This window comes from Spermophilus citellus (assembly GCF_964194105.1).
Source record: "Spermophilus citellus genome assembly, chromosome: 4".
Lineage (NCBI taxonomy): Eukaryota > Metazoa > Chordata > Mammalia > Rodentia > Sciuridae > Spermophilus > Spermophilus citellus.
Genome location: NC_138185.1, coordinates 227,115,795 through 227,138,668, shown reverse-complemented (window position 1 = coordinate 227,138,668; position 22,874 = coordinate 227,115,795). Strand labels below are relative to the sequence as shown.

The 22,874-nt window shown below is 55.0% G+C and overlaps 1 protein-coding gene across 2 annotated transcripts in view; it reads left to right on the top strand.

Moving 5' to 3' along the window:
- Positions 1 to 22,572, top strand: part of BRF1 (BRF1 general transcription factor IIIB subunit) — a 64,887-nt gene extending 42,315 nt beyond the window's left edge. The window contains exons 4-18 of one of the 2 annotated variants that reach the window (XM_081288933.1): positions 4,037 to 4,186; positions 5,389 to 5,482; positions 6,226 to 6,282; positions 6,444 to 6,570; positions 7,182 to 7,221; positions 7,315 to 7,407; positions 7,929 to 8,156; positions 11,907 to 12,173; positions 13,527 to 13,588; positions 14,365 to 14,446; positions 14,544 to 14,599; positions 15,341 to 15,597; positions 19,992 to 20,043; positions 20,590 to 20,761; positions 21,325 to 22,572. In XM_081288933.1, coding sequence (XP_081145059.1) covers positions 4,037 to 4,186; positions 5,389 to 5,482; positions 6,226 to 6,282; positions 6,444 to 6,570; positions 7,182 to 7,221; positions 7,315 to 7,407; positions 7,929 to 8,156; positions 11,907 to 12,173; positions 13,527 to 13,588; positions 14,365 to 14,446; positions 14,544 to 14,599; positions 15,341 to 15,597; positions 19,992 to 20,043; positions 20,590 to 20,761; positions 21,325 to 21,362 — 1,775 coding nt within the window. In that variant the 3' untranslated portion in view covers positions 21,363 to 22,572. The remainder of the gene's footprint in view (positions 1 to 4,036; positions 4,187 to 5,388; positions 5,483 to 6,225; positions 6,283 to 6,443; positions 6,571 to 7,181; positions 7,222 to 7,314; positions 7,408 to 7,928; positions 8,157 to 11,906; positions 12,174 to 13,526; positions 13,589 to 14,364; positions 14,447 to 14,543; positions 14,600 to 15,340; positions 15,598 to 19,991; positions 20,044 to 20,589; positions 20,762 to 21,324) is intronic. The other variant, XM_081288932.1, reaches the window with a different exon arrangement.
- Positions 22,573 to 22,874: the final 302 nt, after the last annotated feature.

The window sequence follows — 22,874 nt, the reverse complement described above, 5'->3', positions numbered from 1 at the left end:
AGCCCTGTTGAATAAACCCTCCCATTTCCCTCCTCCCAGCTCCTGTGGACCACTGTTCTACTCTCTGTCTATGTGAGTTTGATGACTCTAGGGACCTCACGTACGTGGGATGGTACAGTCTTTGCCGTTTTGTGTCTGGCTTGCCCGTCTGGACCTAATGTCCTGAAGGTCCATCCAGTGTTGTGATATGTCAAGGTTCCTTTCCAGTTTAAGGCTGAGTGATATTCCAGTGTGTGTGTGTTACCTCTTTGGCTTATCCATTCGTCCACTGATGGACTCTTGGGTTGCTTCCATGTTTAAACTGTGGTTTTAGGTTGCTGTGACCATAGAAGTGCATATGGCCCTTTGAGATCCTGCTTTCAGTTAGGGGTTTCTACCTAGAAGTCAAATGCCAGAACATATGGTAGCACTATGTTTAGTTTTTGTTTTATTTTCTGGTATCAAGGATTAAATCCAAGGGTGCTTAACCATTGAGCCATGCTCTCAGCCCTTTTTATTTTTTATTTTGAAACAGGGCCTCGCTAAGTGGCTGAGGCTGGCCTGGAACTTGCAATACTCCTGCCTCAGCCTCTGTGTCACTGGAATTACAGGTGTGCACCACTGCACCCAACTATGTTTAGTTTTTTGAGGCAACTTCATAGTGGCTTTTCCTTAGTAGCTGCACCATTTTACATTCACGACAACAGTGTGCAAAGTTTCCAGATTCTCTGCATCCTCACCAACTTTACAGCCTTGTTTTTGGTAGTGGCCATGCTGATGGGTGTGAGGTGGTGTCTTGGGTTTTGGTTTACGTTTTCCTGGTGGTTAGTTTTGTTGGGCATCTTTCCATGTGCTCCTTGGCCATTTGCTTATCTTCTTGTGTTTTTTGTTTGTGTGGTTTGTGGTCTGGGGATTGAACCCAGGGGTGCTGTCACTGAGCTACATCCAGCCCTTTTACTTTGAGACAGGGCCCAAGTCACTGAGACTGGTCTTGAACTTTCGATCCTACTGCCTCAGCCTCCAGAGTTGCTGGGAGTACAGGCGTGAACCACTGTGCCCAGCCTGCGTGTCTTTGGTGAAATGTCAACTCAAGTCCTTTGCCCATTTTCTAATCAGCTTATTTGTTTTTCCTTGTTATTGAGGTATTCAGATTCCTTCTATATTCTGGTCTGCAGACATTTCTCTCCCATTCGATACACCTGATGAAAGACTCCTTGGCTTGGTATAGAAACCTTTGAGGTTGAAGTAGTCCTGTTTGTCTATTTCTGCTTTTGTGGCCCTTGTTCTTGTCCAAGAAGTCATTGCCAAGAACAATGTCATAGAACTTTTCCTGATATGTTCTTTTAGGGGTTTTAACACTCTCTCTCGCTCTTTCTTTCTTTCTTTCTTTCTTTCTTTCTTTCTTTCTTTCTCTTAGATGTTAACCTGTTTTGTTTTCATTTTTTCTTTTGATTTTGCAGTGTTGGGTTGAACCCAGGCCCTTGTGTAAACTAGGCAAGCACTGTACTGAGCTGCATCCCAGTCCTTCTAATCTGTTTTGAGTTAATTTTTGTACATATTGTAAGATAAGGGTCTGTCTTCACTGTTCTGCATATGAAATCTAATTTTCCCTGCACCATGTATTGAAGAGGTTATCCTTCCTTCACTCGTCTTCTCAGCACCTTGTTGAAGTTCTCTTGGCTGTAAATGCAAGGGTTTATTTCTGGACTCTCTTGTTTTGTTCCATTAGTCTATGGATCTGTCTTTACTGGTTTTATTTATTTATTACTTAGTTTTCTTTATTAGTTTTTTTCTTACTCTTTTTTGTTTACTCTTTTTTTCTGGTCTGGTGATTGAACCCAGGGGTGCTCTACCACAGAGTTATATCCACAGCCACCCCTTTTTATTTTTTGAGACAGGGTCTCACTGTGTTGTCCAGGCTGGCCTCAAACTTGTGATCCTCCTGCCTCAGCCTCTGTAGTACCTAGAATTACAGGCCTGTGCTACCACACCCAGCCCTTTTTTGCCTAGCTTTAAGGATTTATTTTGTTAATTTTTGACTTCTTATTGTTTAACTGCTTGGCTTTCTTTCTTTAATGTTTCTTCCTCAGTCTTGAAAGTCCCTAGGTCTATCAGGTGCCTGGAGGGTCACTCGGCTGTGGTGAGGAGGGGAGCCTGCTTGTCCTCAGTTTTGTGGCAGTGTGGTCAGAGGCCTCTGCTCTGAGGTCTCCTTTGTCTAAACTGTATTAAATGTGGGTTTTTTCCTTCTTTAACACACAGCCATTTGTGTAACTGCTCCAGACTTTGGGGAAAGGACTACTCTAGAGGGTCTGGGACTTCGACCTGGTTGTGGAGTGGAGTCCCAGAGGGTGTGTCTGCTTCCCCATTAGCCTTGGTTCCTAGGCAGTCTCACGTTTGAAAGGGCTGTTACAGGCGCCCATGGTTGGAGTGGCTTTTGAAGTCTGTTTCCAGTACTTCTTGCTCATGGTACTCTTCTCTGTCCCTGTGCATAGGGATGTGTGGCTGTCTTATCTGTCACACAGTGCTCACCTCTGTCCCTTTCAACACCCTTCTGCCTGTTGCCCACTTAGCTGGCTGCATCACGGCTCTCATCGGGGCCTCAGCCCAGCTTCTGTCCTTTGTCTTTTGGCAATATTTTGGTGCCTTCTTCTCTGAGCTGATGAGGGATTTAATGGACATCATGTGATTTACATATGGGTTTATTTTTGTTTTACCTGGTTTTCCTCCTTTCCTAGTTAAAGGGCCCATGCCCTATCCTGGTGACCTGGCTCATTTGTCTTGAAATTCTTACCACTATTTCTTAATCAACATTTCAAGGACTAACATCTGAGTTGCACCCAGATCAGAATGAGATCTTATAGCACACCTCTGATCTCTGGTTCTGATGGCTTATTTTATTGAAAATAGATACAAATCTTAATTTTAAAGGGCCTCTCATTTTTCTGTGAATTATATCTTTTAGCAACTATATCACCAAAAGTTTTTTAAAAGGGTAGTAGCTGTGGACTCAGGCCCGAGCCCCGCTGTGGTAGGTGCCTCATGGTCTCAGGCAGGTTGCATGGCCTCTGTCCTTTTCTCACCTGAGAAGGGGGATGAGTATCCACAGCTGCCTGAATTGGACCCCTGGGGATGGCTACTAGGATCCTGGGGCAGCAGCCTGGGATAGTCACAGCTGTAGGCCATCAGTGTAGGATGTGGTTTGGGTCCACTCCTGGGCTCGCGTTGCTCCTGCCTCAGCCTCCTGAGTCGCAGGGACTGCAGGTGTGTCACCATGCCTGCCTCTCTTTCCTGGTCTTTCAGTTGGCCAGTGATGGAGCTCCTTAGAGGATCTTGGGTTTCAGGGACCAGAGCTCAGCTTTACAAGGAGGAGGTCAGCTGGAGGCCTGGGAGGAGGGTGGTGGGTGTTGCCCATGCTCCTGTCTCCCTCCTCTGCCTGTTCATCTCCATGATGGCCCTGCCCTCCTCTGCTGCCAACTGCAGTCCTTGCCTGCTGCCACAGTGACTTTCCCAGCCCCTCTTCCTCAGGCTTTGCTTTGTGGCCTCTCTTCAGTAAGGTTTCCCTGGACAGCCCACTTGTGGTTCTTTCAGTGCACTCAGATGTGCTGATGGAGCGAGATCAGATGACCTGGTTATTCCTACAAACCTGTTGCGAGCTCCACTTCCTTCCCAGCACCCAGCACAGTGCCAAGCACTGAGGCTGATGAGGCCCCAGGCCCCACTTGCCCTCCAGTGCTCCTGCAGTGGGAGGGTGGCTTGTGTGGAGCCCACACTGCCTGCTCTTTTCCCACCTCCCCTCTGAGCGCCAGAGACTGTTGCATCTGCGTGGCTCAGAGGCTCCCCTCAGCCTGGCTGTGGGAGGGCAGGACCTGTGTTCTGGTGCAGTGAACACAGTGGCTCCCACAGCAGCTATGTCTCGGGGTGGGGCCTTGGGGGCTCAAGTGCACAGAGAGATGGATAATGGTCAATTCCAGTTCAGGGATGCTGCTTGATCTGAGTTATTTGTCCTGTCTGTCACTGACTGTGTGTGCATGCATACTGAGGGTTGTGTCTGCCACAGACCCCTGCCTCTACATCCCACGCTTTGCCCACCTGCTGGAGTTTGGGGAGAAGAATCATGAGGTGTCCATGACAGCTTTGAGGCTCTTGCAGAGGATGAAGAGGGACTGGATGCACACAGGCCGGCGCCCTTCAGGCCTCTGTGGAGCAGGTATGGTGGGAGCCCCAAGCCTGGACTTGTGGTTACAGTCCCACTGGCTGGACTGCAGACACTAGTGATGTTTTCTATCCTGACCCTGGTGTGTGTGTGGAGCCAGGGGTTGGCATGGGGAACCCAGGCACCAAGCCTGTGAGGCAAGTGTTTTCCGATGGAGCTACCCCCAGACTTTGGCCTTGACCCTTGTACACCAGGCCCACAGGTTGGGGATGGTGTTTCCAGACTGGACCTTGCACTGAGCTGCCTCCTGTGCCTGGTATGGACCTGGCCACAGGGTCCTCAGCCCTTGAGAAGGGTGGCTTGTGTGTAGCCCACACTGCCTGCTCTTTTCCCCATTGGCCTCTTCACCTCCTGAGACAAGGGACAGGACCTCAGAAGCCAAAGGCACTGCTGGGCCTCTTGGCCTTGATCCTGGGTTTCCCATTCAAGGTGGATGTTGGTGTTTTTGGTGAGGTTAACAGGGTGGCCTTGTTCTAAGCCACTGAGTCCTTGCTGCTGAGGGTGCCCCTGGACAGTTGTCCTGTGTTGCCTTGAGGCTGCTGCAGATATTCCCCAGGCTTTGCTCTTGGTACTTATACAAGGTCTGGCCGACTGGCCTGGGCTCAGGGTCTTCTGCCCAGGAGGAGCCCCTGGCTGCCAGAACCCTGTTCCTCCTCCAGCACCTACAGTGTCTTCTACTCTCTGGAAGGCCAGGGGCCAGCTTCTGTACTCATTTAGTGTGGGGCTAATGCCTGAGGCTATGTTTGAACTGCAAACAATGGGCCACCCTGGCTCACCATAACCTTGGTTAGTGGGTCAGCCAGCACCTGACCTTACTCCTCCTAGCCTGGGCCTCACTCTGGGAATCCTCAGCTCCTGAAACCAGCGTTTCACATACAAGGTACTTTGAAGTCATCTCATTCTCAATATTTGTATTTTAATTTTTATATTTAAAAGTGGCATGTGAATATAGCTACGACCCAGAATGAGGTACAAACTCTCGCTGCCTAGGAGTTCCCTGCATAGCACCAGGGAAGGTGGAACCTGCCCTGCCCCCCTCTGCTCAACTGGAGGAGCCATGCTAGGAGAGCGTGTCTCCACCCTGGCTGAGGTGGTGCTTAGAGTCCTATCCCTGCCCCAGGCTACAGCAGAAGAACTTTGTTTTCTCAGCTCCCAATCCTGGCTGAGTTTTCTGAGCACCTCTTACTCTTTTTTAGCACTTCTGGTTGCAGCCAGAATGCATGATTTCCGGAGAACTGTCAAAGAAGTCATCAGCGTGGTCAAAGTGTGTGAGTCCACGCTGCGGAAGAGGTGAGGCACTTCAGCTTCAGGTGTCGGTAGTCACAGGAGCTAGGCTGCTTGTTGGAGTTGCTGCTACTATCCTCTGGGGTCTCCCTGCTCCGTGGAGGCACTCTCTCTTCGATCCCAGAATCTGCTAGGTTTAGTCAAGGTGGAGCTTGGTTTGTAGCAGGGCCCTGTCTTCCACCCTGTGTCTAAGCTGAGTTCACCTGAAGCATGGTTTGTGGAGGTGTTTTGAGTCACAGTTGCCAGGCAGCCAGCTGAAAGCTACTCTGATCTGCTGTTTGTAGCCTCTGCTGCCTGCTCAGTGTGGCCCATCCTGGCCTGAGCGCCTGCGGGGCCTGTCTCCCTATGGGAAGTCAGGGTCAAAAGCTACCCCTTTATTCAACCAATGCTACATCCAGCAGGTGGGCATGGGCTGGGGCCTGGCATTCTGCGATGGCAGTATTGGGGCTGCTCACAGCTCCCTTGACTGACCTTGATGCTGGCAGGCATGTAATTTGTCACCAGTCTCAGACACCTGATGCTGAGGTGTGCTTCAGATGAGACAATCCCCACAGCAATTTCCAGAAGCAGGTGGGAAGTCATCTTGCTTTAAGTATTCCACTTCTAATTAAAAAAATAATAATAATTAAACGTTTTGAAGATGATAGAAAACATATAAGAATTAAGCATTAGCTGGTCACAGCAGTGCAGAATCCCTGCCTGAGACACTGGGCAGATGGAGACTCTGACCTGCTTCCCTCCTTGTGCAGTGTTCCTGTGACTTCTGGCCAGGCCCCGGGGTGTATGTATGGAGGCCTCAAGGACATGTGGGTCTTCTCCCAGAGACCTGGTGGGGACTCGGAAGCTGCAGCAAGGGACTGGTCCTGTGCTACTGGTGGTGTGACCAGGGCCTGTGGAGGCCTCCTCTTGTAGATCAGTTTCAAATAGGTTTTTAGGGCATTGGCTCCATCTTACTTCCCCATTTTAGGCTCACGGAATTTGAAGACACCCCGACCAGTCAGCTGACCATTGACGAGTTTATGAAGATTGACTTGGAGGAAGAATGTGACCCCCCCTCGTACACAGCTGGACAGAGAAAGCTACGGATGAAGCAGGTAGCACCAGCCCTTCTGCCCTCCCCATAGCTCCTGGTCTTCTGAGAGCATTTGAGCTCTGACATGTCACATCCGAGTGTTGATTCCAGATGTGTGTGTAGCTGACTAGGCTAAACTTGGTCTACTCCTGGAGCAGGCTAACTCTGTTGGGCCTTGAGAACCAGGAGTTCTTGGGGCACGCTGCTCTGTACAGGGCCTCCCTCCCCTCAGCTGTGCTGCTGTGGGGCTGCCTCCACAACGTGGCAGTGATAGGGCCTCCACGGTAGCGCTTGGAGTGCACCAGAGCCTGAGTGCTGCCCGCCTACAGCCTACAGCTTACCCTCATTGTGTTGTCCTTTTCCCACATGGCTTCCTCTTGCACAAGGGCCGCGCCCAGAGGGTAGGAGTGGGGGTGGAGGTGGACACAGGCAGCTGAGCCTGGGGCAGTGTATGGGGGGGCACCTGCCTGGAGACAGACTTGGCCCTGGCGTGGGTGAGGCATCATTGCCAGTTGTTCAGGAGAGCTCTGTCTTTCTGGGCCAGTTGTAATGTGATTCTACCTGCCCTCCCTAGGGCTGTTCCTATGGCCTGGTGACAGTGAGGCTTACCAGCATTTGACTCTTCTCTTTCAGCTTGAACAGGTCCTGTCAAAAAAACTGGAGGAAGTTGAAGGTAACCGACCAGACTTCCCGTGTATGTTTTAGTTTTGTTGGAAAAAGTAATTTGTGTTTACCTTTGGCTTGTAATTGTAATTGACTCCTTTAGGTGAAATATCCAGTTACCAGGATGCCATTGAGATTGAACTAGAAAATAGCCGACCAAAGGCAAAGGGGGCCCTCGCCAACCTATCAAAAGATGGTGAGTCTCACCCTCTCTCCTTGTCCTGGAGGACTCTGGGCCAGCACCCCAGAGACCTCTTCCTCTCTGACCCTGGACCCCACTGCTCCTGCTGCTCCTTCCATGGCCACATGGTCCTTCTTCCATCCCAGGCTGCTGGTCCCCTGGTGCCGAGTGCCAGCTACTTTCTGAACACCCATCAGCAGCCACGTCCCCCAGCAGCCTCTCAGCACCCAATCTCTGTCCCCTAGTTCCTGCAGGCCAGCCTCCTGCTTCTGAGCCTCAGCTGCCCCTGCAGGCCCCTCAGGGTCACTGTTCTCACTCTTGGGTAGGCAGCGCCTGTGAGAGAGAGACAGCCCTGCAGTGAGTGGCCCCAGCCCCACAGCCACCTCTCCCTGCTCCTCCTTGCTGCCCACTCTGGCTCCACATGCAGTGCTAAAGCCTGGCTGTGGCATGGGTGCTGCTCAGTGCCTGTCTTCTCCTGCTGTGCCCTGCCCCTGGTCCCCTGTGTCCGGGCCTGTCTGAGGTGTTTGTGTTGCTAGATGGACCTGTCTCCCAGGCCAGGCAGAGATGGAGGAGTGCTCAACCGCCCTTTGCAGCATCTGGTCCACAGTGGGACATACATCACCTTAGTCCCTGTGCCACCTCCCATGCCTTGGGTTTGGGGCTTGTGGTGCCACCCATGCCAGCAAGGCCAGGTCTCTGTACTCTTGGAGATCTCTGCTTATTGAAGCCAGAACCACGTGTGGCACCAGCAACTACCTTGCCAGGTGTGTGGGGTCTGAGAGAAAGGCGGCATGACCACAGGTCCCTGGTGTGCGCAGACACTGGCTTGTGCTGTGGGGGAGCTGTGAGACCAGCTTGTCTCCTCCCAGCCCTGCTCCGCTTTGTCAGTAAGCTTGTGTAAGCCACTGTCCCTGTCTTTCCCTCAGGACCTCTCCTGAGAACAAGCACTTCCTCCCCTCTGACCCTCTGCTCCGTGTGCTGAAGCCTGTGACATCCCTTCCTCCAGACCTCTGCCTTCACTGGATGCCTAAGTGGCCTCCCTCTCATTTCCATGGGTGCTCACTGCTGGCAAACAGTGCCCATTTCTGGGTGTTTGCTTTGTTCTCCTACATGGTAGGAATTCTGTAGTTGCTTTTAGTTGTTTTCCAGTTATCATTGGGTTTTCTAAGTAATTATGTCCCCCCACACAGAAACCCTTCTGTTGTCCTTTACTGGTTCTAATGTCCTGAATTTCTTTCTTGGATCTGGTCTGTTGCCTGGCGTGGCAGCACCTTGTTGAATCTTGGTGGCAGGAACAGGCATGTCTCCACCGCCAGCACCAGGGACCAGGTTTTATGCTTTCAGCAAGATAGTGGCTCATGTTAAGGGAATGGCCACCTATGCGCCTCGGTGAAGCATTCTTATCCACAGCCAGTCTGTGTTCAAATGTCCTCGGGTCGGTGGAAACTGTTCCTCTGTGATTGATGGATGCACCATCTTCTTGAATGTCCCCCCTTTCCTGGTCCCTGGGAGGCACCACTTGGCTGCAGTAGTTGCCTTATCCGCTTGTAGAGTTGAGCAAAGTTGTGTTTTAAGTATTTTGTTTGTTCCATGGTTTCCTTTTTCACCTTTTTTTACTTTACACTTTGGTTTTCTGGATGCTTTCCTGGCTGGGTCGTTGATTCCCAGAAGCCAGCCTTTTCGGTACTTCCTGGTTTTGCTGCCTGTTTGCTGTGTTGGTAGCTGCTGCCATTACCCTCTTCCTTCTTTCCAGCGCCCTTGCTGTGCCCTCCCCGTCACCTGCCTGCCTGCCTGCCTGTGGCATCTGTGGCTGCAGATCCTCTGAGCACTGTCGTCAGAGAATGTCTCATTTTCTCAGTCTCAGGTTGTTGGTTCTTCCATGTGTGAGGAAGCTTTGGAGGCTCTGGGGTGGGTGTCTTGTGGCTTTGGTGTAACATCTGCTTTCCTGGTATCTTAACCAGGGCATGGTGCGATATGTTTGCCCTTGGTGGAGCATCCTAGGACACGTGATAGCTCTAGTCACGTGGGAAGCAGGCACCCCACATTGTGGCTGGCAGGCTGGCTGGACCTGTTATGCTTTTGTTCTCCATGCACATGCAAACAGTGCCCATGGCTCGAGTTGCCTGGGCCTCTGGGCCTCACTATCATCTGCTCAGTGGCCTCTCTCACACACAAAGGTGGCCACTGCCTGCTGCTGTGACACGAAGGTTTGTCTTCTGCCCGTGACACCTGGCCTTGCCCAGGTTGGAGGCCAGCCCTGGGGGCGATGGTCGTTTCATCCTGCTTGTCAGGTGATCTTAATGCTTCCAAGATCCATTTCATCGGCATTCTGTAGATTCTGCTTTTCCGGCCCACATCTAAGATATTTTTCCCTGACCCTTTGCCCACCTGGGGACTTTTCTTACACCATGAAGACCTGGCGTGGCTGTTTGCTCCAACCTGAAAAGCCTGGTTTCTCCTGGTAGTGGAAGGAAGCCCATTTGATTGTTGATAATTCTTTCCACATGGCACTCTCTGAACTTGGTCTGGGTTCTATTCCTGCTGTTCTCTAGGTAGTGTCTCCTGTCCTCTGTCTCTTGGGCTGTGTCTGATCACATTGCCTCAACCATAACAAAACCCTCCTTGCTGTTTGCTTCCTGTGAGGCACAGCAGGAGGCCGGTGAGGCCAGAGTGGGCACTGGCCAGGTCAGGCCAGAGCGGGGCTTCCTGGCTCAGGCCGTGCACACTGCAGTAGGACTGTGGTTTCTGCTGGGCGCTGAGCCACTAAGGGCCTGAGAGCAGAGGGGTTGGGGCTGGGTTTACTGCAGTGTGGGGAGGTGGGACTTCTCTGGAGGTACTTTGGGGTATATGGTGGCCTCTTCAGGGTCCTGGCTAGCTCCACTGGGGAAGGGAGACTTAAAGGTCAGGACAGAGCTGTGTGCAGCAGCCTGTCTAGAAGGCTCGTCTCCCCTGTAGTCTCCCTGCTCTCTGGAGACCCAGCTCTTCCCTAGGAACCCTGTGAAGGTAGGGCCCTCCTGTGACATGCAGTGCTAACTGTGGCTCTAAGAGCTTGCGCACCATCTGACTCTGTCTCGTGCAGGAGGAGGTGCAATTGGCACACATCAGTCTGCACATGTAAGGCTTGCCCTTTGGCCTTTGAGCTTTGACACCTGCACACAGCTGTGAAGCTGCAGCACAGAACGAGTCAGACCTGTCAGTGCAGAAGTGTTCTTCGGCCTTTGCTACGTGACCTCACCTTCCTCTGCAGGCCACCAATGACTGTTCTCAGTCATCCGTTCAGTTGGTTTTCTAGACTTATGCAAAAGTCTTTTATGTTCATAATGCCTGCTCTTTTTATCTCTCTGGCTTTTTCCCTTTAGTGTAATTATTTTGAATAATCCACTGATAATTTATTCTTTTCTGTTGTGCTGTAATAGGCTGTGAATATACTTCATGTTGTTCATTCATTTGTCTGTTGAAGGACATTTGGGTTGTTTTCTGTTTTAGATCATTACAAATAAAGCTCTTTGGCTGGGTGCAGTGGCACACGCCCGGAATCCCAGTGACTTGGGAGGCTGAGGCCGGAGGATGGCAAGTTGGAGGCCAGCCTGAGTAACTTAGCAAGGCCCTGTCTCAAAATAAAATGGAAAGGGTTAGCTCAGTGGTAAAGCACCCCAGATTCTATCACCAGCACTAAAAGAAAAAAAACACCCACTATGAGCAAACCACCATGAGCCCTGTGCAGTCGGCAAGGGTGCTGCTGTCTTCTATCGTGGGCGAGGGGCGCAGGGGCTGTTTCTGGGTAAGGCTTTGAGTCTCTAGGAAGTGGCCATGCTGTCCCCAGTGGTGCACTGTGGCTTGCCCACCAGCGATGTGTGTGAGCTCCAGGGGCTCTGTCCCCTGACACTTGCGTCCCATCTCATCAGCGTCCAGTTGTGCTGATGGGTGTGTCGGTGCTGTGGCGGCTCCCTGTGGTTCAACGTGCGTGTCCTGGCGATGTCACCCTGACCCCGATGTCCTGCCTGCTGAAGTGCCCATCTGGCTCCTGTGCCTGCTTCCCCCTTGAGCCGTGCTTCCCGTGGAGTTTGGACTCAGTGCCTGAACGAGCTGCCCGTGTCTGTGCAGCGGCTCTGTGGAGAAGCCTGAGGTTGTCTTGCCTGGCGGTGTCTTCCGAGGGCAGGTGATCTTAACGCTTCCAAGATCCATTTGATTGGCATTCTGTGGATTCTGCTTTTCCGGCCCACACCTAAGATATTTTTCCCTGACCCAAGGTTACAAACATTTGTTGTTTTTCTGAAGCACTTAAACTTGGGCCTGCAGCCCGTTTCCAGTGAGCTTTTTTGCATGAGGTGCGGACACTTGCGTATCCCCAGCACTATTTGTTGGCGGGACCCTTCTTCCTCTGTTGCAGAAAAGGGCATGTTTTTGTGAAAGTGTGTGTTTTCTCAGTTGTTCTGCAGCTTGGCAAAGGCGTCACAGAATTGGGTCTCTGGCTTTTGCCTGGCTGACAGGTTGCATGTGAATTGTGTCCCTAGGCTCTGCTGAGGACACTACATCCAGCCTTTTTGGTGAGGAGGACATCGAGGATGAGGAGCTAGAGGCGGCAGCTAGCCACATGAACAAGGACTTCTACAGGGAGCTCCTGGGTGGCGGAAGTGGCAGCTCAGAGGCAGCAGAAAGCCCTGAGGAGGGCAGCAGAGCCCTGGCCTTGGAGTCCCTGCTTGGCCCCCTGCCCACAGCAGCTAGCCTGGGCATCTCAGACTCCATACGCGAGTGTATCTCTGCCCCGAGCCGGGACCCTGGTGAGTGCCCTGGGAAGGGCAGGTGGTGTTCCCCGTCTGCCTGACCCCTTCCATGGAGCGAATGGGAAGCCACTGTGGTCTCTAGGAGAAGCAGCATTCTAGAAGGGTGGGCCGAGGGCACACTACGGCCGTGCCCAGGGCTGTGTGGAGAAGAACTGGGTGTATGCGTCAGCCACAGTGTAGCAGGTCCTGTCACTGTCTTCCGTAGCCTCCTCTGCCCCATGGCCTTGGCTGGCTTGCTGCCCGGGGCCCTGGGCTTTAGTGGCTGCTGTGTGACAGAAAGGAGCGTTGGCAGGGACCAGTTGCTCACCCTCCTTTCTTGTTTCCAGGGTGGTGGGAAAACTTAGCCTGGGGGGTGGGCTTCACTGTTGGGAGCATTGCCTGTTGAGTTTGAGCAAGACAGTGATGAGGTACCTGAGCAGGACAGGTGCCCTCTGCCCAGGGCTCCTGGTCCTGTGGCTCCTTCCCCTTCCATCTCCCAGGTTGGGTGTGAGATGGGACTGTGGTGCTAGTAGCCCCATTTCTGCAGGACAGGCTACGCAGGCAACATGTTGCCTTCTCTTCAGGAAAAATGCTCTGTCATGAGGTGTGGATTGCATGACCTCAGGCAGGGATGACACATGATCCTGTAGCAAGGATGACACGTGAGGGTGCCTGGGCAGGTCACAGCACCAGGCAGAGGGCATATACAAAGGCCCTGAGGCAGCAGGGGCCCAGTGATCTGGAGTAGGAAGAGACTGCTGTGTGACAGAAAAAGCAAGAGAGAGGGGGAGCAGACCAGAACAGAGGCCTCAAGGGCTGGCCTGAGCACTGAGAGCACCCAGACGGCTGGCCTGTGGCCAGAGTTGACAGCCTCCTGTGGGGATACTGAGCAAGGGCCTGCCTGCCAGGCGGTGCAGCCTGCCTTTGACCACGCTGGGGCAAGAGGCCTGGACTTCTGGACTCATATAACGTGTCTGCCCTCAGTCCTGTGACCCAGCTGAGGGGCACCAGCATGCCCAGCCCCACCTTCTGGCCACACTGCCACCCAGCCTTCCCCAGCAGCATCTCGCCTGGTCCTGGCGCTGGGCCAGAGAGCCGGTATCCCCGTCGGAAGAACTCCTCCCTGTCACCAGGTGCGGGTGTGTGGGTCTTCTTTGCAGCTTGGGTTTGGTGTCCTGCTTTCTCAGTTAGCACTCTGACATGAGCACTGTCCCCATAGCACTTAGAGACAGGCCTGTGGCCTGCAGGATGGAGGAGGTGGAGCTCCCAGAAGCTCCTCCACCCAGGCCTGAGTCCCAAACCAGTCCAGCGGTGTCTGTGCTCCTCTAGCAGGGCCACCCTGAGCAAAACTGACATGGCCCTTCCCTCTAGAAGACACCTCGGGGGACGGGGAGCTGGACCTCAGCGGCATCGATGACCTAGAGATCGACAGAGTGAGCCACCGCTGCCCTGGGCTACAGGAGTTGGTTGGGCTCTGTGGGAGGCTGAGGGGGGTGGTTTCCAGGCTCCAGCGCAGGCGGCCTGCATTTTGGGATCTTTGAGCCTGGCGGTTTCCCTGGGCATCCTTAGACACTCCCTGGTGGAAGGATGGTCTTGGGTAGTGCCCACACCCACGGTCCAGTCCCCAGACTCCTCCTCCCAGCCTGTTCCAGCCTCAGTTGCCACAAGCCCTCCCTCTGAAGCCAGGGCCCTGAGCTCTGCCTCTGTTCTCTGCCACCACCCACTCACCCTATTGGGGTGGCCTTAGTCCAGGAGGACGCCCATAGAGGCATGCACATCGTACACCTCCGATCCCAAACCCCGGGTCCAGGTGTGTGCACCGACTCTGGTTTGTCTCACTGGTATCCATTCTCCCATATTTCTCTCTGATTTTATTGCCACGTGATGCCTGAGCCTGTCCATTTGTTCCTGTGTTGGAATTGTACACCCTTATCTCCCTTCCTGGGACCTATGGCCTGCACTCTGGAGTCAGCAGGGCTACAGACTGCCCTAGAGTCTAGGAGCCCTGGACACTGCTCCATGGCTCAGTTTGTGGCTTCAGAAAGGGCAGAGGAACAATAGACAGCTTCCATGCTGAGTAGCGGCCCGTCGTGTGTTCCCTCCCTTTGATGATTCAAACACGCGAAGGGAAGTGTGTTCCATGTGGGAGATCTTAGGGACCTCTCATAGTGCGGGGTCCCCAGCTGAGCACCTTCACTGCTCTGTGCAGTACATCCTGAATGAATCAGAGGCCCGAGTGAAGGCTGAACTGTGGATGCGGGAGAATGCCGAGTACCTGCGGGAGCAGAGGGGTAAGCGCCCACCTGCCCTCCTGCCCGCCTGCCTGGGCCTGGGGGCTTCAGGGGCTTGGCCTCACTGATGCCAGCCATTCTGCTCGACTGTTTATAGAGAAAGAAGCGAGAATAGCCAAGGAGAAGGAGCTTGGCATCTACAAGGAGCACAAGGTAGGCACCCCGAGTGGGCCAGGGAGCCGGAGACTTCTGACGGGAAGAGACAACTCTGGAGCACAGCCTTCCCTGGCACAGGGCCAAGGCCAGGGCAGGCAGTGGCAGTGGAGTGCTCCAGACCCGCTTCCCCGCTGGTCTTTGGCTCCACTGTGGATGGACGTGCCACTCGGCTTTGGGGCAAGGTCCATTGAGGATATTCATTTTCTTTATGCCCTGGGGAGGTCTGACTGACGGCCCCCTGAGTGGCTGGCCTCTGTGGCCGTGCGGCTCAGCTCTTACTCCAGGGCTTGGGCAGCAGCTCGTCCTCCACTTGATGAATTTGGAAGAGGTTCAGCCTCTTGAGGGTCTGAGCAAGAGGAAGGATGGGAGTCTGTACTCTTGCTGGCCAGACTGAACTCAGGACCCAGAGGAGGTGGAGAGGACAGGTGTGGAACCTGCCTTTCAGGAGGACCCCTGAAACTTGAGTTGGGACGTTGAGGGCCCAACAACCCCCCCACCAGCAGCATGCCCACGTTCTGCTGAGCACTTGCCTTTTTTCTCCACCGGGGGTGACCACACTAGGGAGGTGAGTGTGGTGGGAGGTTGTATAGGCTCAGCATCACCATGGTGTCTTGAGCCAGCCGGTAGGGCTTGCCCAGTGCAGGCTATGTGCCCCAAGGAGCCCCAGTGTCACAGGATATGATAGTAGCTTGCAGGACAGCAACTCACAAGGGGAATTACTTTTGTGTTTCAACCCAGCCCAAGAAGTCTTGCAAACGTCGGGAACCCATCCAGGCCAGCACAGCGGGGGAAGCCATTGAAAAGATGCTGGAGCAGAAGAAGATCTCCAGCAAGATCAACTACAGCGTGCTCCGTGACCTCAACAGCAAGGGTGGGCGCAGCCCACAGAGCGAAGACGCGCGGCCTGCAGAGAGGGCCAGCTCCAAGAAGCTGTCACGGAGGAGAACTGCAGCCAGCAGGAACAGGGCTGACCCTGGGACCAGCATAGGGAAGAGGTACTGTCGTGTCCCCTTCTCTGGGCTGCAGTGCACCAGCCGGGTCCACAGGAGAGCCCAGGAGCTGCACTGCCCTGCGGTGTCTGGAAGCCGACTTGATACCTCCTAGTGGGGGGAGACTGTCCTAGCTCCCCTGGCCTCGGGCCCTGGGCTGATCAGGCACCAGCGGCATCAGGGTCTGTGCCATCTGGAGAAAGCAGTGGGCTCCCTGGCCCGGATGAGTCCACGTGGGCCAGCCCCAGCCTGTCCACACCCTCTGCAGCTGTGCAGCCACGGGGGAGAGGTGTGGGCCCGCTGCGCTCCGCCCCTGGGGTATGGTGGAGGGGAGGGGAACAGCAGCCACAGCAGCACCTTCCTGTGGGGTCAGGACCAGTTGAATGCCAGAGGGTGCTGTGGTCTCGAGCTGTGCCACGGGGTGGCTGAGCTGCACATGGCCCTGCTGTGCCAGGGTCCCCTGACAAGGGCCCAGGGTGCTGGTTGGAGCCTTCCCCTGGCTATGAAGATGGGCTGGGCACCCAGCGCAGCCGTACCTGCCTACCCCCAGGCCTCCCTGGGTTGCCTCTGCCTTCTCTATTGTTGCTTTTTTTTTTTTAATATTTATTTTTTAGTTGTAGTTGGACACAATACCTTTATTTTGTTTATTTATTTTTATGTGGTGCTGAGGATGGAACCCAGGACCTTACCCGTGCTAGGCGAGGGCTCTACCGCTGAGCCCCAGCCCAGCCCCTATTGTGGCTCTTTTTAACCATGAGTCACGACGAGGAGGTGCCTTCTCCTCTCTGCCCATGTGCCTGTTACGTGGCTTCCCTCTTGGTGGCGAAGCATCTCTGTTTACCCGTCCATTCATTTGACAGCTTCTAGGGTTGGTGTTGTGTCCAGAACAGCCTTTCCTTTGTCCAGGTTGTGAGGAGATCTCTTTTGGGGTTGGTTTGTTTTGTCCTAAGTTTCTGATCCATCTGGACCTATTTTAGCATGAGGATTGGGGTGAGATCTGCGAGACTCTGGGTGGCTGGCTGGCCGTTGATAGGAGGTGCTCTCCCAGGGACCCTTCCTGGGTTGGCTGGCTGTCCTGGCCCTGTGGGTGCCAACAACCTCCCTCAGCACCTGCTTGCCCAGATGTGGGTTCTGCTGTGCACAACCTGGTGGTATTTGGTGGGTCCGTCTCAGGAGAGTGTTCTTTGTGGACCGTTTATTTTTTCCTAGAACTTAAAGGAGATGTCTAGACCTGAACTTTTCCTACTGGCAGTGTGACTATCTTGCTGGTGGGGATGTTCTTAAGGGTTTTGTCTTCCTCAGCTGGGGACACAGGGATCCCAGGGTCCCCTGGAGTCCCAGGCTTGTGCTTGCCCCTCCTGCTGTGGTTGCGTGCCATGGAGTTGCTTAGATGGAAAACACTTGCCTCCTGGGTCCCTGGTGCTCCCAGCAGCCTCACTGGTCTGCAGGTTTGGGGCCTTCCATGGCCTCTGAGTCCCAGTGTGCTCCAGACCCCCGCTCCTCCACCGGCTGGCTGGCTGTGTGGCTGCTTGAGGCAGCAGCTTCCTGAATGGACCTTGAATTTTCTTTTTTTTTTTTTTTTTTTTTAAGAGAGAGTGATAGAGGGGGAGAGAGAGAGAGAGAGAGAGAGAGAGAATTTTTTAATATTTATTTTTTAGTTCTCGGCGGACACAACATCTTTGTTGGTATGTGGTGCTGAGGATCGAACCCGGGCCGCACGCATGCCAGACGAGTGCACTACCGCTTGAGCCACATCCCTAGCCCCGACCTTGAATTTTCTCAACTGACCTTTCAGCCTGTCTGTGGCCATGTGATCTCTGCCTTCAGGTGTCCAGGTGTCAAGTCTTGAACACGGATTCCCAGTGCAGCCCTCTACCAGTGCAGCAAGCTGGGACTGGGTGGGGGCAGAGGCCGAAACCCGCCCATCCTTGCTGTCACTCATCCTGGCCTCAGCATTGGTCTGTGTCTCGTTGCTATTGCTTTGACAGTGCTGGAGATTGAACAGCTGCAGCTGGGAAGCAGGGGTTCAGAGGCTGTGGACCCTACCTGAGCCTCCCTCTGGCCAGGTCAGGCCTGTGGGTGTCAGGGAAAGTCCTGTTCTAGTGTGTGATTCTGGCACCATCTGCAAGCTGTCTGACGCCAGCCTGAGAGGCCTCATGTCCCTGTTCACTTGCTGCTTCCTGAACAGAAAGCTGCCAGCCTTCCCCTGAGTGGCCAGGATCAGAGTTTATGAATATCTAATGTCCACATCTGCCTCCACCCTACCCAGCTGTGGCTGTGCAGCTCAGGCAGCTCCCACAGGGCAGGGAAAAATCCCACAGGCCTCCAGGGTGCCAATGTGCCCTCAGCCCTTGGCGGCTTTGCCCTGCATGCTCAGCATTGAGGAGAGAGTGCACAGGCTGTGGCTGAGGTCTGGCCAGGAGCCACAGGGCTGTAGCAGCTGCGCACAGGGCTCTGTCTCCTGCCAGGGGATGGCCCACCCCACCCCAGCCCAGCACTAGTGGCCCCACTGCAGGGCCAGCAAGAACCTGGTTAGTTCACCCTGCAGGGCTGCTATGCTCAGCTACTTGGCCACAAGGTTTGGACTGCTGGGCGCTTCTGGGTGGGGTGGGGAAGGGCCTGGAAGAATTGATAGGCTTGGAGGAAGCATGACCGACAGCCTGCAGGTCCCCGCAGGAGGGCATCCTACCAGACATTGAACCGAAGAGGCCCCAGACGTGATGGCTTTGTCCTCCCCAGGGCCCTGCTCTGGATCAGGCAGCTCCTGCCTCCTTTCCTGAGCGCCTGCAGCCCCAGGATGGCAGTGCCATGGCTGCCCTGCCTGTCACTGTCTGGTCAGCTGCTCCCAGTCCTAGGCTGGTGTGTGCTCCCCACCGCTGAGCCAGTCGGGAGATACTGAGTGGGGCTGCTCTGACCCGCATGTCCTTCCTGCCCAGGTCAGCTGCCTTGGGTCCAGGCCTCTGCTCATAGGCTCAGGCCAGACAGTGGAGCTAGTGTGGTATCCGGCTCCCAGCCCTGCAGGTGTCAGGTGGGAGGTGTCCCCCCCAGCACATAGCCCACTGCCTGGGCAGATGGGCTTGGCTGTCACCCTCAGTCTTGCTGTGTTTGGGGAATTCACTGTGGCATTTGCTGTTGAGACTGAGAGGTTCCCAGCTGAAGTGGTGGTGGGTTTGGGGGCAGCCATCTGCTGGTGGCCCCAGGTCCCTGGGCCTCTGGCTGACTGGGGACCGATCTGGCAGGAAGGAATGCTAGGCAGGACCTTGTTCTCCAGGTGCTTATAAACCCTTCTGTGCCTGGCTGGCAACCTTGATTCCACCTGGATCACACTGGTGGCTGCTGGGTGGTTTTTGTGATGTCCACCTATTCCAGAACCCCTTCCCAGTGCCCCCAGGTTCACCCAGCATGTCTTAGCTCACAGGGCTAGGCCTCAGAGGGCCCCCAGCAGATGGAGTGGCTGCAGTCCTCTATTCCCCCCACTGCTATGTCCTGGAAGGAGTGGCTCCACCCCCTCTGTCCTACTGCTACAGGCCCAGAGCCCATGTATGCCAGCCTGGGTGGCACTGTGTGGCCAGGGTTAGGGATCAACACGTGCCTTCTCTCCTGGGGACCCCATCTTTCCCTCCGAGAAGCCTTCAGTGTCAAAGTGCGTTTGTGTTTGGACGGTTTGAGGACAGGGCAGTGCAGGGTGCTGCTAGCAGAAGTCATGGGGCTACTACTGTAGACCATGTGGGGCATTTGGCGGGTACTTAGAGCACCTCCCCTGTCCTTCCTCATCTTCCTCCTCTCCTCTGTCTCCTCTTCTCCTCCTCCAGAGACTTGTGATTAACCAGGGGAGTGTCACAGGGAGAAATGGACAGGGTCCACATGGCTCCTGCCCATGTCTCTCATGTATTTCTCCATAACCACCCAGAGCCTCTCCACCTGCCCCTCTTGCAGTCAGGAAGTGGGGTGGCCTCTGGCTTGCATTTTGGTGTCATGTGCATGGTTCACCCATTGATTAATGCAGACACATATAGCAGTCCAGTCTTAGGATCAACACAGCTGGACTTCTAGGAGCGGCAGAAAAGCTGGAGCACCTAGCGGAAACAAGGAAGGAGCAAGGGGGTCCAGGTCAGCAGGGGGCCTTCGGGTAGAAGAGAGATTTGGAGAGGGCCAGGAAAGATGTGCCAGAGTGCACAGACCCCCAGGTCTGGTGGAGAGCCCTGTAAGGCCAGCCATGTTGCTGGAGGCACATTCCGAAGGGAGCAGCTCCAGCCAGGGCAGCAGGCAGGACCACTAGGGTGGGTCCTGGTGTACTGAGTGGGTGCCAAGCCATGTCCTCCACCAGGTGGTGGGGGCCCTCTGAGGCAGTGAGAGCGGAAAGCAGAGCTGGCTGAGACTGCGTGCCATCTCTCTTTCAGGTTGAGGCCCCTGGTATCTATGCAGACGGCTAAGAAGGCGGCCATGGGAGAGGTGCGTTGTTCTGCCCAGCCAGGCCTTTGGCCTCAGGAACAGCTCACCCGTGACCAGGTCTGATGGGAAGGGGCCCAGGGACTGCTGCTCCGACACTGGCCTGGCACAGACAGAGAATCCTGAAGCTCAGGGGTGCCCAGGAGCAGAGCAGGAGGGAAGCGAGGGCCAGGCACAGAGCCTGGTGCACACGTCTGTCCTGCCTGAGGCCAGGGCCGAGGGTGAGCCGGCCCCCACAGTGGACAGTGTGTGGCAGTGGCCAGGGCACACACTGAGAAGTGCCTTGCAAGTTCTGGGGGCTGAGTGTGAGGCTTCTTTCTCACCAGAGGCAGCCTGGGTGGGGGCCTTGGGCTGGGTACTGTGCTGGTGCAGACTATTGTACACCCCAGGAGATTAGAAGGGGCCGGTGAGTACTGGGAGCCAACAGACCCTCTGACAAGCTCTCGTAGGGGGCAGGAGCATGAGGGCCCGTCCAGGGCTATCCTGAGAGACACCAAGGTCTCTCCTATAGTCTCTCCTGTGGCCATCTCTCCACTCCCATCCTTCCAGGCTGTGCTCCCAAGTCCCCCTGCCCTGGGAGCCGAGCTGGTCAGGCCAGCAGCAGTCCTGGTGGAGAGCGGCCCTGTGTCATACCACCCCGAGGAGGACGCAGATGAGGAAGACGCAGATGAAGAGGATGGGGAGCCCTGCGTCAGCGCCCTGCAGATGATGGGCGGCAATGGTGAGTGGTGCTGCACGTGGTCTAGGGGCCTGACACAGGCACTGGGCTGGGGGGGCTTCCAGAGAGATAAAGGCACAAACCTGCCCCTGGTGATCCCCGAACACAAGCCTTTGGCTTCATACTAAATTTTTCTCTGAAAAGAAGGAAATTTGTATGAAGACAGCATAAACTGGCCATGTTGATTCTGAGGCCCTAGGACATGTTAGAAGAGCTGGCCAGGGCCTAAGAGGCCAATTCCATGGGGACAGCAAGGCACCTGCTGTGAAGGCCATGGTCTGGGCTTGACTGGAGTCACTGGGGAGGCTGACCATCCAGCAGATGGGGTTTCCAGGCCTGACAGGAGGACAAACGTGTGCACTCAAGGGTGGGAGGTGAGGCTGGCCAAACTGCGGACACCTGCCCAGTCAAGAACTGAGGCTCCCACACTGGGCGCACACCAACACCCCCAACCCCAAGATAAGATAGTCCCCACAGTGGTGGGACTGGTCCTGCAGCCTCAGGGAGCAGCTCCCTGAGGGCAGCGAGGGCTGTGAGCTTCCATAGTCGCCCTCTGTGCTTTGCAGATTACGGCTGTGACGGTGATGATGATGAAGGCTACTGAGTGTGACCTCAAGGCCAGGCAGCATCCTGGCTCTGGACCCTGATTGTCTGATGGGGATTGGATGCCCTCTGGGGCCACTGTTTGTAGGCACGAATGCCAAGACTAGGGACCAGCCGAACACTGCCCTGCTTGCTTCGAAGCCCTCATCCCATGGCCACACGTGGCCTCCATGGTACTGTTGGGATCATGTTTTGAGCAAAGTAAGGAATATTTCTACCCAGCAAGGAAAACCAGACTATCTGCGTGTGTCTGATTGGACATGGTTGGGAGTATCCAAGGCCTTTGTCCCATGGTGTGTCCCAGCTTCCCAGTCATTAACTACCCAAGAGCACTCAAAAGCAGGCACAGCGTGTCCCTGTTGTAAGAAAACAGGCACAAGGAGGCCTTGCTTCTCGTCAAGCCAGTGGAGGGTCAGGTGGGTCCAACCCTGTGGCTCTAGCACCTGTTCTTGGCTGGTGGCCCAAGTGCTTTCCCCTCCCGTCATCCCCCAGAGGCACTATGCTCCCAGTTCCCTGTGGAGCTTGGTGTTCTGGAACAGCAGGGAGCAGGCAGCTGTGGCTGGTTCCTCCCTCACTCAGAGGCTCTCGGGCTCCCTGAGGTTCAGGAATGCCCACCACCCAGCCAGCTCAGGCACCAGCACACTGGGACCCTGTGTGGGCTTGTGGGGTTTGCACCAGGAGTCTCTACCGCTGTCAGAGGGCAGCTGGTCGAGCTCGTCTGGCAGTGCAGGCCTCTGTGTCTGCACGCCCTCCCTGCCAATGCCAGCATGGCCTGTGTGGGGTGCGGGGCCTGGCCTACCCATCACATGCAGGGCCGTTTACCTCCTGTCTGAGCCAGGCCCAGGGGTAGGCAGTGAGTCTCAGGTTACCTGACTAGGGCACAGGTCTCAGGCCTTGCTTTCCTGGATGTGGCCCTGGGATGGAGGGCAGCCAGGTGCTTGTGCCCCAGTGTAGGCCCCTCAGGAGAGTGACTGCAATGACAGAACCATACCATACTGCCCTTCCTGGTCACCCTCTACCTCCACATGGGTGGGCTGGCTGTCCAGTGAAGGATCCAGACCCCAACTTTAGCACAGAGACTGGGTTGGGGCCTTTGAGTCCTTGCAGCCAACTGCTGTCCCTCTGCCTATACCCTGCAGCCAGTCTGGCCCCAGAGTCATTAGAAGGCTGGGGAACCAATTTGTGAAGAAAGAAAGACCTGTTACCTGAGAGATTTGGCTGAAATTGGTGTTTGTGATTTTGCAACCTACACTTCTGCCACGGGTGTGGCCTGCTGGGAGCAGGCTGGGGACAAGCTCAGCACACCCAGCCCTGTTGTTCAGATGCTCCATGGGGATCCTGTGGGCATGTTCTCAGCACTGGCTGTTCTTGCTTCATAGCCACCCCTGCCTGTCAGGTCTTGTGGTCCTGGAGTGCCACTGCCTGGGCTCAGGTCAACAGCTGGGTGCCTAGCCACTCAACATGGCCTGACTTGGCACTTGGCTGTGGAAGAAGACCCTGGAAGCTCTAAGGC